Source organism: Cicer arietinum, chromosome 4 (genome assembly GCF_000331145.2).
Source record: "Cicer arietinum cultivar CDC Frontier isolate Library 1 chromosome 4, Cicar.CDCFrontier_v2.0, whole genome shotgun sequence".
Lineage (NCBI taxonomy): Eukaryota > Viridiplantae > Streptophyta > Magnoliopsida > Fabales > Fabaceae > Cicer > Cicer arietinum.
In genome coordinates, this window is record NC_021163.2 from 49,003,484 (window position 1) to 49,015,792 (window position 12,309).

General features: G+C 29.0%; 2 protein-coding genes across 2 annotated transcripts; one reads left to right on the plus strand and one right to left on the minus strand.

Moving 5' to 3' along the window:
- Nucleotides 1-1,751: 1,751 nt before the first annotated feature.
- On the minus strand, nucleotides 1,752-3,288 carry LOC101500225 (RING-H2 finger protein ATL16-like). The gene has a single exon (XM_004497794.4). It carries the CDS (start codon nucleotides 2,969-2,971, stop codon nucleotides 1,946-1,948), a length of 1,026 nt encoding a protein of 341 aa, XP_004497851.1. The 5' UTR covers nucleotides 2,972-3,288; the 3' UTR covers nucleotides 1,752-1,945.
- A 4,270-nt stretch (nucleotides 3,289-7,558) lies between these two features.
- On the plus strand, nucleotides 7,559-8,164 carry LOC140920097 (zinc finger BED domain-containing protein RICESLEEPER 2-like). The gene is made up of 2 exons (XM_073367412.1): nucleotides 7,559-7,815; nucleotides 7,903-8,164. Exons 1-2 carry the CDS (start codon nucleotides 7,559-7,561, stop codon nucleotides 8,162-8,164), a joined length of 519 nt encoding a protein of 172 aa, XP_073223513.1.
- Nucleotides 8,165-12,309: the final 4,145 nt, after the last annotated feature.

Here is a 12,309-nt window from a genome sequence, read left to right on the forward strand (position 1 = left end):
AGATATTAATAATTTCATAGACTAAATTGAGAATGTTTTACTATCTCAAGAATCAATTTGGTAGTTTACTCCGACATGAACATATTTTTTTTGGCTTGTAGATTTAACAGTAAAAATATTCGCAGTTAATTGCAAAATCTCGAGTTTAAATTTAAAATATGTAATATTCAACTTAACAATATCAATATTTATTAATTGAATTAAATCTTAAAGATGATTAACATATATTTCTTTTTTTGTTAAAAAAAAAATATGTGTTCATTAATTATATATTATATAATTAATTAACACATATTTGTATCATAAAAATAATTAAAAAGTTGAATGGAAACACCTGCTCAAACAATGCCAAGTCCAAATATGCACAATTCCTATTGTTACCACTAAGTGGACCTAGAAAATCTCAGCGACGTGTCAACATGGAGTCAACATTCAAAAAAATGGTATTAGATTTTTTTTTTTTTTTTGAGAGAGTGCAATATTCCTAATCATAGTGCTTATTTTTTTTTCCATTATTTTTATTTCAATGTGAAAGCACATGCTTCGTACAAACATAGTTGACTTCCTCATTGAACTTGAACGGAACACATTTTTTGCGAAGATGAATTTTTATTTGAGAAAAATTATAAACTTTTCTTTTTTAAAGATAAAATTGAGTAATATATTTAAATTAAAATTAAAATCAAATATATTCATTTTATTTTTATTTTTTATTTATATTTTAAACCGAAGGAAGTACCAATTCTTTCATTAGTCATAAGAATATTTCAAGCACATGCATAATTTTGTGGATATAAGCATTCCCACACAATATCCATAAAGTATGTACTATACAATTCATAAAAATGAATGTGGTGGTTACTAGTTGCATGCTATAAATTTTTATTTATATACGTTCTTAATTAATGTTAGAGATCATATGTCAATTATAATTATTAAATTAATAAAAATATCTGACTTTAACTATAAATATTCTAAAATCATTTATATAAATTGTTAAAATTTATCGATAATAATATAAAAATAATTAACACTAATATCACATGAAAATCAATCTCTTTCATTTGATTTCATCAAATGATTTTGCCCACTTGCGTCGATTTTTCCATTTTTATTATTTTATTTGCTAGTAGTAGCTTCTCTTCAAAGTCATATTTCTTTAGTGGAAGAAGGTTTTGAGAAAGTTATTATATGCCTATTTCAGCAATGATGTTCATAAATAAAAACTCTCCATAATTTATTTAAATACTATTGCATTTCTTAGGTTGAATTGTAGAAATTAACTTAATATGCTTTCACATATACTATAACGCAGAAACTTAAAGGTCGAAATAAGCATGCTATAAAAATTAAAAACAAACGTAAAATTTTGATAACCTTAAATCTATGACATGTTAATTTATCAATGATATTAAAAATACATGGATTGATGAATTCTTTGATTGGTAGTAATTTGGAAACACATAAAAAACATATAAGAATGAGAAATATGTGTTGACTAGTGGTCTTTGCTCAACCTGAACTCTTTATTCAATAATTAAACATTTTTCAAATAGAGAGAAGAAGGAATATATTGTGAGTCCGGTATATTAGAGACCGTATATAATGGTTTGTGGCCAATTATAGTTCACATTATCTCAAAATAGATTATCAGTGACATCTTCTCATATTTGAATTCATATCAATTAAATAAATAATTAATTAGTTATTAACCTAAAAATCTAATAAACTTTATTATTTAATTACACCACTAATAAATTACACCACCTAAAATAACTGAACAAAATGTTTAATAAAAATGTTCCAACATGAATTCCAACCCAGAATCTTCACTCGTTGGGTTTTATACATATAATTTCTATTACTCATAACAAACATTAAAAAATATTTGTAAAACATGTATAAGAAAATGAAAACACTAAAGAGAGAAGAACAAAAGAAACTTTCAAGGGTCCAGATGAATAGGTAAAACAACACTTTTGGATCTACTTCCATGTCCAAAGGAAAAGAAAGATCTCTTGACTCTACTACTACTATCACCACAAACATCAATGGAGCTAACCTCATCAACATGTAGATTTTGTTGATATAAAGATTTCTTAATTGATAAGTCCATTGAAAAAGATCTTCTAATTGGTTGAACTAAAAAGCCATCATCTTTGTCATTAATACCTAATATACACTCATCCCCCATGCTTGTCACTTTATGAAGCTTAATTTCATTCTTGTGTAAAATTCTATGTTCCAACTTCATGTTTGAAGGACTAATAGTATCTCTTTGTACCTCCATTAATTCTTTGCCTCTTTCTTGTCTTCCATGCATGTTTTCTCCTTCATCATTTTCATTATTTTCCAAATCAATCACAACAAAATCTTCAACATTTTGGCTTTGATAATAAGATGAAGGTCTTGGAGTGAGAACATGCTCAACTTGTCTTGTCAATGAAATTCTTCTTCTACAAAGTGGACAATTTGCATTATTTTGAAGCCAAAGATCAACACAATCAATGTGAAATACATGGTTGCAATTTGGTATAACCCTTAGTTTCTCATCTTGTTGAAACTCATTCAAACAAACTACACATTCACAAAAGCTTCTTTCACCATAGTCTCTTTCTTTTTGGAAATGAATCACCGGAATTGATTGAATCATTGATTCCTCTAGTCCTTTAGGCTCTGATGCCACATTAGAATTTGTTGACGATTGTTCTTCATATCGATTTGATAGAGAAATTCGTCTTACTCTAACAAGATCAACATGGTTCCAATTTAGACAACATTTGATCACGAAGGTGTAGTAGACTATAAGAAGGAGAGATGTGGCCAACATTCCCACTACAATGATTGCTATTATTGGAAAATTTTGAACATAATTAGGTTGATTTGGGATAGGTGGAAACGTTTGTGATACAAATGATGGTGATGATGCATTTGATATATGGATCAAGTGTTTTTTGGCTGCAAAATCCATGGTAGGATCTATAGATAAATGGGTTATCCTAAAGGTTGTGAAATATATATCAAATTAAGTATTTTAATTGAATAAAATAACAAGAGTTTAAAGATAAGAAATGGTACTTTCCTTTGTAAATTTGTAGTATGATGAATGAATTAAATGAAAGAAAGTATGATTTTTCTCCAAAAACCAATTAGAAAAAAAAAAAAAAACAGATCATGGGAGTTATTAGAGCGAGTGGATTTAAAACTAAGGTTGTTCAATGAAAAGTGTCTTTGTTTTTGACAAATTCAATGAGAAGTGTTGTCTAACGTGTTTTCTACACTACTGATGAATTTGAGCTTATAGACCCATGCCATTTTGAAAAACATTACTCTATTAAGATAAATATAAAGTGTAATGCAAGTAATTAATAATAATTAAACATTATTAAGTAAAATAATTAATATTTTTTGACATTAGTCACACATTGTGAAAACATTTATAGTACTACATTCGTCCCTTATTATAAGTATCAATTATTTTTTCACTCTTATTAACAAAAATTATTAAAATAGTTAATGTATTTATTTTATATGAATATTTCTAAAATAACAATTATATTTGTATTAGTTAAATTTGATTTTTCATATTCCAAGACAAACTAGTATCAATAAGAGGTATGTTTGAAAAAAATAATAATAAATACTCCTAATTAATTAATTGAAAGAGGCTTATATTTAGAGACATATTTTTTTTCTCCCAAGATGCTTATAATTAGGGACAGAGCTAATAATATACTAACTTTTTTAGTAGTAGATAAAAGTAGGATTTTAAAGTTCTTAAGTTCTAACTTATAACCTTTATAACCTTGTAATTGTGTGTGTGGGTTTTTGATTACTTTGTTTACAAAGAAAACAAATAAGGTTTTAAAAAGATCCACAATTGGTATTATGACATCATTATTTTTTTTTTTAAATCTTCAATATATTATATTGATTTTTATGTATTTGCAACTATAATTAAGGTCGTTTTAATTGTTTTTAGCCCCGACTGCAATTATTACTCTCTCCATTATAAAATAATTGTTATGTGAATTAATATTATATTTAAAATTGAAAATCATTTTATGACAATTTCTTTTTATAAATAAATCACTTATAAATAAATAAAAAGAATATGCGACTAAAATTAGTTAACAATGAATCGATCCTGAATACTGAATTAAAATTTTGATTAAAATAATTATTCACCATTGTATTGAATAAAACTTCATGGTATCACGACCCTTTCCCCCATACAGGATTAAGTACAAAACAAAGTCAAATACAAGCTGGTGAAATTCTCTGTTTTCATGAGAAGTAGGGCTAGAAAATTATTCATGGCTTGAAAAGTCTCTATCACTATTCACTTTTTTTGTTTCGTAACGTGTGGTTCAATTTCTGAAGAAAAGACCCTACAGTGCCTCAATGGTCCTATAGTGTGGAATGAAATATGCCATTGACCGATGATTAAATAAACTTTTATTTTAACTGAATCACGAAAATAATCTCCATTTTATTTTTCCTCAATTTTAGTTTCTAAACCAGAATTTTGGTTTAAAATTTGATGAACATCATTTATGATTATAGACTTCAGATACAATTGTTTCTGTTTGAAGGACTAAAACTGTGGAGAAATAAAATGGAGGACTTTCGCGATTCAGCTAAAATAGGAGGACCAAAACTGCAATTAAGCCATAAATAAATGTATAGAATATAATTTAATGTTTGATGCCTTATAAATTTCCTTACTAGATTGGACAAGGAATGTGCAGTTGTATCTCTATAATAACTGACTTGTCGTTAATTCCCTTTTATGCAAGGTATCAAGATGGTTACATTTTGTTTCAAATAATTAATGTATTTTCTATCTCTATTTTTTTTTTGTAAGTATATTCAATCTTATAGATTAAAAAAGTAAAGGAAATTTAATAAGAGTCTAAATATAGAAGAAAAAAATTCAAAATCATTATCAAAATTAAATTTATTTCGATATCGGTTACTCTTAGTCCCACCAATAAATCCATAGTCACTGGCCTGACCATATGTTCATGGGGCCATCACATTTGAAGTTGCTATTTTTTGGTAGATGAAAGGGGAAAAGCCCCAAACTAAGCAGAGTCTTGATAAAGAGTGCATCTCTTACAAGACTGAAGACCTATTAGTTATAGATTTTTTTTTAAAACGTAATTTTATTGTTATAATTTTAAAAATGATTTTTACGAATTTTTTTCAAAAAATAGTAGAAATTATTTTGAATTATTTTTTAAAAATTAAATAAGTAATTTTTATATAAATATCTATTATTAAAGATTTAAGATGATAAAATTCACATTTTAAAAAAAAATTGGTACATCTTAAAAAGTAATTCTTACGAGAAGTTTTTCAAAATATTTTTTTATTTTTATTTTTGTTCCATTTGGAACTCAGATTTACTGTTGAAGATTGGCGATTTTGATGGCGGATCGACGAAATAAATGCTTCATGAGTGAAAGATTGGTGGTCATAATCGACGTTGGAGACTGCACCCAATGGTGGGGTGTACTTGCAAACACAAAATGACGCTCAACATTAATATGTGTTTGAGGTGGAAGCTAGAGTTTGAGACATACCTTATAGAGAGTTAATAATAGGCTTATATAGCCAATAAAAAAGAAATATTAGGTTGTGCCCTAATTCAGAGTGGACCAAAGTTGAATACGATCGAAAATAATTTTAATTATTTTTTGAAATTTTATTATCCCAAAAAAGATATAACAAATAAATAAAATATTCAAAATGATATTTTATGATAAACTATTTAAACCATTTTATTATATGAAACTTTTATTGTGAATTTTTTAAAAATAAATTTTTAACAAAAGATACAATACTGTAAATATCATTTAAAATAACAAAATTTGTAACAAACTAACTTTAAGAAACATGTAGAAGATAAATTAAAATGTATCAACTAATAAAAGAATAATTGTCTTCTGGATACTTACTACCTATGTCCTTTTATATAGGACGCCCATTTAATAATTTAATTGGAACATAAAATTTGACATAAAATGAGACACAAATACAATACTGCATAAAAGTACGGATCACCAATACACAATATTGTATTTGTATTTTAATTATATTACTCTTTATATATTCATTATTTAAAAAAGTTGTTAATAATTGCTATTGTTTTTACCTATTTATGCTTCAAGAGAGATAGTTAGTTAATGCTTTCACTATAGTATTTATCACTAATTGCAGAAGAAAAAAAATGTAAATTAACTAAAAATATGTTAGTAAAAAGAGTAATTAATGTAATTGAAAATTTAAAGAAGGTTTTATAAAAATGGACATAATGTTTTAAAGAACATCTTATATATAGGAACGAAGGTAGTAAATAGGAGAACATCTTACATAATTTTATTTTCATACAATGTGATAAAAAACTTGTTCTTCTGCTGCTTGCAGACAAAATTAGTCTTGGAATTTCATGCACTAGTTGTTGAAAAAAAGAAGAGTAATTATATAATAATAACAAAGACACTTTTGTACTTGCTTATAACAGAAAGTTAACTGAATTAGTTATTGTTATTTACATATATCTACAATAGCAATTTTGATTATTAGAATAATATCCCTCAAGCTCATTTTGTTGGTCAATGCATTTTTTCTCTTTCAAATGGTCTTCAAAAGCTTGTGCTCTGGCCATATGTGAAGTATGGGAAGTTGCAACAGAGGTTTCATCATGGAAAGCATTGTCAATAGCCATGAGAGTTGGTTGTGGTGAATTATTTTTATTGACATGGACTTTCTTATACCAATTGTACATTTTTGTTAAATATTCTTTAATTAATGTGACCAATTCAATAACCACCCTTGATTTAGTTGCATACATATCTTTAAAGCACCTCTCAACATATCTCAACTTGTATCATGGACCCAAAATCACCCCAAAATATAGCAACTTGTTAATGTTAGTAATATTACCCCAATACTTATCATACTTTGCTAACATACCCCTAGCCACAGTTGCAAATATGGTGTTCAAATTCAAAGAGACATTTTGATGGTCACAAAAGATTGTAGACAATTGGTGAAAAGCTGCATGTATACTCTCATGTTGTAATGAGGAAAACACCCTAGTTGCCTCACAAAATAACTTCAAAAAAGATGCAAATACTAGTATCCTAGTCAGAACTAGTTGGAAGACCAACATCTCCAAAGAAATACTTATAACTTGAATCCTCATCCTCAAGCTTCCTAAAGGTTACTTGAAACTTCTCTGAAGCCTCAAGCATCATGCAGGCCGAGTTCCAATGAGTTGAAACATCAAGAGATACCAATTTTTTACAAGATATTCCAGTAAATTCAATTCATTCTTTAAACTTGGCAGCCCTATGAGGTGAAGATTTACAAACCTAACAACATTTCTAATGCTAGATATTGCCAAATTTTTTTCTTTCTAGCGATCAACTACAACTAAATTCAGAATATGAGCATCGCACCTCATGTTTTTTTTTTTCCTTTCAAAGCTGATTGTAGTAGAGCAGCTCTTACTACGGACTGTTGGACGTCCGTTTAAAATCTCGGTTATATGACCCTTACCGCTCATTTCATTGATAAAGAATGGAACTATCAGAAACACATTATAAGCTTTAGTTTAGTGCTAAATCACAAAGGGGACACCATTGGTAGGAAAATTGAAGAGGTGTTGATGGAATGGGGTATTAGAAATGTGTCTACAATTACTGTTGACAGTGCATCATCCAATGATATGGTTGTATCTTATCTGAACAAGAGACTTATGAACAAGAATGGACTGATGGGTGAAGGGGATTATTTTCATATGAGGTGTTGCGCCCATATCTTGAATCTAGTAGTCCAAGATGGGTTAACATAACAAGATTTATCTATTCATAGCTTTCACAATGCAATTAGGTTTATCCGTTCTTCTCCACAAAGAGCTTTGAAGTTTAAGGAATGCATTGATATTTGTAATATAACATATAAAAAACTTCTTAGTCTTGATGTTTCCACAAGGTGGAATTCAACATACATAATGTTGGAAGCTGTTGAAAAGTATCAAGCAGCTTTTGATAAATTAGAGGGTGAGGGTTCTGGGTATTTGACTTGGTTTGGGGTTGCTGGTCCTCCTACTTCTGATGATTGGAAATATTTCGAGTATTTGTGGGATTTTTAAAGATTTTCTTTGAAGCGACAAAAGGTTTTTTCATCGTTGCAACAAGTGTCTCTGCACACAGCTTTTCATAACTTGGATTCTATTCAATGTGAACTTGACAAAACATCAACGAACCTGAATACTATTGGGGTTGTAATGGGTTCATATGTGAAGGGAAAATATGATAAATATTGGGGTGACATTGAAAAAATCAATCGTTTTCTTTATTTTGGAGTTATATGTGATTCTCGTTATAAATTAAGGTATATTGAGTGGACTTTTGATAACATGTATGGTGAGGACATTGGTAAGGTGAAGGCTGAAAATATTAAGAATAATTTAATAAAATTGTACACTTGGTACAAATCTGCCCATGATCGTAGTGTTGTATTTGTTGTTGTCCGATCTGTTGAACAATCTACTCCCCCTAAAAATCTATCATTTTCTGCACGGGTAGATGCCTTTAAACAACACTTAAAAGAAATGGATTCTATTGATAAACAAAACAAACTTGAGAGGTACGTAAGTGACGCTTGTTCAGTAGATGGTGATATATTTGACATTTTGATTTGGTGGAAGCAAAACACTACTCGTTACCCTATTTTGGCAGCAATGGTAAGAGAAATTCTGGCCACACCAGTGTCAACTGTGGCTTTAAAGAGTGCATTCAGCACAGGTGGAAGGGTTTTGAACACTTATAGGAGCTCTTTGATCCCAAATATGGCAGAAGCTTTGATCTGCACTCAGAACTGGTTGAAGCCCTCTTTCTCATACTTTAAATACCTTATTTTGATAAAAGATTTTAAGATATCAGAGAATGTTGTGACAAGTTGTGTAATCTGTATATGTACTTATTTAATTAGACTATTTCTTGTTATTGTAAATTAACTTTTAATTTAAGTTGTTTATTCATTGTAGAACTTCAACAAGGCTCAATAACTAGTAGTGCAAGGCAATGGTCTATTATTGAAGGAGCAACTGCTCTTGGGCCTAGGCTTGCTTAAGTTTTTTAAGTAAGAAAAATTATACTTATGTTTTATTTATAAAGTATGTAAGTGAGCTTTAATAATGAACCTAACAATTATGCTAATTCAGTTTTATTTAATTACATCTAGGTTTCACATTTCAGACTTTTTGAGGATGCCTGTATTTTGAGGATGATGTTTTGGCTGAAAACTGTGCTTTTGTGGCATCATTTTGAACATGATTTGTTGACGTTTGTTGGGTTGGTTGCTGCTGCCAACAATTTCTGTATGTGTGGTTTATGCTTGATAATTGGTGGGTTTCTGTATGTTGGACTTATTGAGTTATATTTACTGAAATTTCTGAATTATTTGGTACTAATTTTGTGTTTGATTGTCACCAGTTTTTAAATGAACATCACTATTGGGAACCACACAAATTTACTCATGTTTCGACATGTGAAAGGGTAAGTTACTGACTTGATATTTTTTTATGTATCATTAAATTTTAGTTAAGTTTGTAATTGAAACTTTTATTATTAACTTAATACTTAGTATGAATTTGATATTATTTTTAACTTCTTGAAATTTGTATTATTGTTAACTTAGTAATTAGCATTATTGTTCTACCATACTTAATAGTTTATATTATAATGCGAACTGATTATGTTGTATTTAAATTGATAGAATGAGAACTTAATTGGTTATGAACTGGTTATGCTGTATCGATAGATAAAACGATAATTTAGTTGATTATCAACTTGCTAGGTTGTATTTAGTATTTAAACTGATATAAAGAGAACTTAATTGACTATCAACTGATTATATTTACTGAAATGTCTGAATTATTGAGTACTAATTTTGTGTTTGATTGTCACCAGTTGTTAAATGAACATCACTATTAGAAACCACACAAATTTACTCATGTTTCTACATGTGAATGAGTAAGTTACTGCCTTGATTTTTATTTTTATTTTTTATGTATCATTAAATTTTAGTTGAGTTTGTAATTGAAACTTTTATTATTAACTTAATACTTAGTATGAATTTGATATTATTTATAACTTATTGAAATTTGTATTATTGTTAACTTAGTAATTAGTATTATTGTTCCGCCCTACTTAGTAGTTTAGATTATAATATGAACTGATTATGTTGTATTTAAATTTATAGAATTGGTTATGAATTGTTCCACATGTTGTATTTAAATTTATATGAATTGGTTATGTAGTATTTAAATATAGAATGAGAACTTAATTGGTTATCAACTAGTGAGATTGTATTTAGTATTTAAACTGATCTAAGGCGAACTTAATTGGCTATGAATATGTTGTACTCAAGCTTTTATTTTTTTCAATAAATTAGTGGCAAGAGGCTTGGCAGTGGTTCATTTTCAACCTCGAAGTGGTTATCTCAGATTAGGGAAGTTGAATTTCAAGGTTAGAGTTTAAATTTTATATATTTATGTTGATGTATTCTAATTTATTTTATCATTAGGTTATATTCTTGATATTCTTATGAAATTAATTTCATTTTTGTTATACGTACAACTACTGCAGCATCAACCATATGCAAACTGGTCATCAAGTTCCAAAATATTGCTTTACTATGTTTATTAATAGATTTGGATTGAAATATATATTTATTTAAATATTTCTGGATGATTGTAATATATAATTACTTTTCCATATGACTGTAATTATAAAGTTTGACTCATTCTGGGTGATGTTCGCAAGCTTTTGATTTGGATGAAATCTTGAATAGCATGAATTTGTTATATATTATTTAGGTTTGTTATCAAAGATGAAGGTCCTAATATGTTCTTAATTGATGGCCATGTTAATCTGTTCTATTGATCATTTATGTTTATAAGTCAATTTTTATATTGAAGGATATTTGATGTAAACTATTGTTTTAAAAAATGGGGCTTAAGTTAAATTGTCTTATGATCCATACAAATAAAAACGTAAACCACTGTTTTATGAAAAATATTTATAGATAAATTATTTGTTAATTGGACCACAAAGTTTTAAAAGTCCATACAAATTGAAATCGGTTCACCCGACCCGCAAAATCGATTAAACCTGTAACCCGAATACCAACAAACCCAATTTAAAAACAGTTGAAATTGGGCCTCAGGAACTCCACCGTATGTCCAGCCCTATGAGGTAGTTGCCCCTAGTCCATCTACTAACTTGGTGTTACAATTTGTACAATCCAATCTTAATTAAAAGGCCTAAATAAATCCAATCTTATTTGAAAAATTTCCCTTGTACCCTCCTTATTATACCTATACCCCCCAAATTTAGAATGAAATGACTATTTTGCCCTCGTATAAATAATAAAACCTCACAAAATTACCATTCCACACTTTCACATTTCCGGAACAGAGAGTAAGTTTTTTTTCAAAATTTCCGGAGAAGTTGAGAAACAAGTTTTCCGGTACAGAGGTTGTACTCCGGAAAAGTTGTTTTAAAGTTTTCCGGTACCGGAAATCTTTTTAGGAAGTTTTCTGGTACAGAAGAGTGTTCCGGAAAACTTATTTTTGACATATCTGGTACAGAAAGCGTTCCGGAAAACTTGATGGCCAACATTTCCGGTAGTTACCGGAAAACTTGAGCATCAAGTTTTCCGGAAGTTACGTATATTTTTTTTTTTTAATTTAATTAATTATAATTTTATAACTTATTGTGATTTAATTCTTTTAATATTTTAATTTTTCAGTGGGTGCACGAGGAAGAGACGGCAAAATCATTCGAATTACACGGGACACTGATACTTCTACATCGACTCCGATGAATCCCCCAGAGAGGATTCGACCGACAGCTTCAAGGAGAAGAAGACGTATGATTATTGAAGACGATGATGAGGGACATAATGATCAGGGGGAGCCTTCTACAGTGCATGAGGAAGATGTGGTACATGAGCATATGGTGCACGAGCAGGTGGATGTACATGAGCAGGAGGAGGCTGCACCTGCTCATGAGGGAGAGCATATGGAGGAGGAACATGATGGAGCTGAGGGACCTGGTGAGCTCACACGGTATCCTGGAGGACCTTATGATTTGTCTGTCCTTACACGATACCGTTATCATGTTTCAGCTAGACTATGGTTTGGCGAGGTATATTAAATTAATTATTACGTATTTAAATTAATTATTATTTGTTGTCTAAATTTAATTTTAATGTCATATATTTTTTTTT

Bases quoted from the DNA above. Each gene is read 5' to 3' on its own strand.
- LOC140920097 (XM_073367412.1), top strand. From the start codon at position 7,559: ATGACCCTTACCGCTCATTTCATTGATAAAGAATGGAACTATCAGAAA. The intron at 7,816-7,902 runs GTGTTGCGCCCA...CAATGCAATTAG, and splicing joins GGGGATTATTTTCATATGAG to GTTTATCCGTTCTTCTCCAC.
- LOC101500225 (XM_004497794.4), bottom strand. From the start codon at position 2,971: ATGGATTTTGCAGCCAAAAAACACTTGATCCATATATCAAATGCATCA.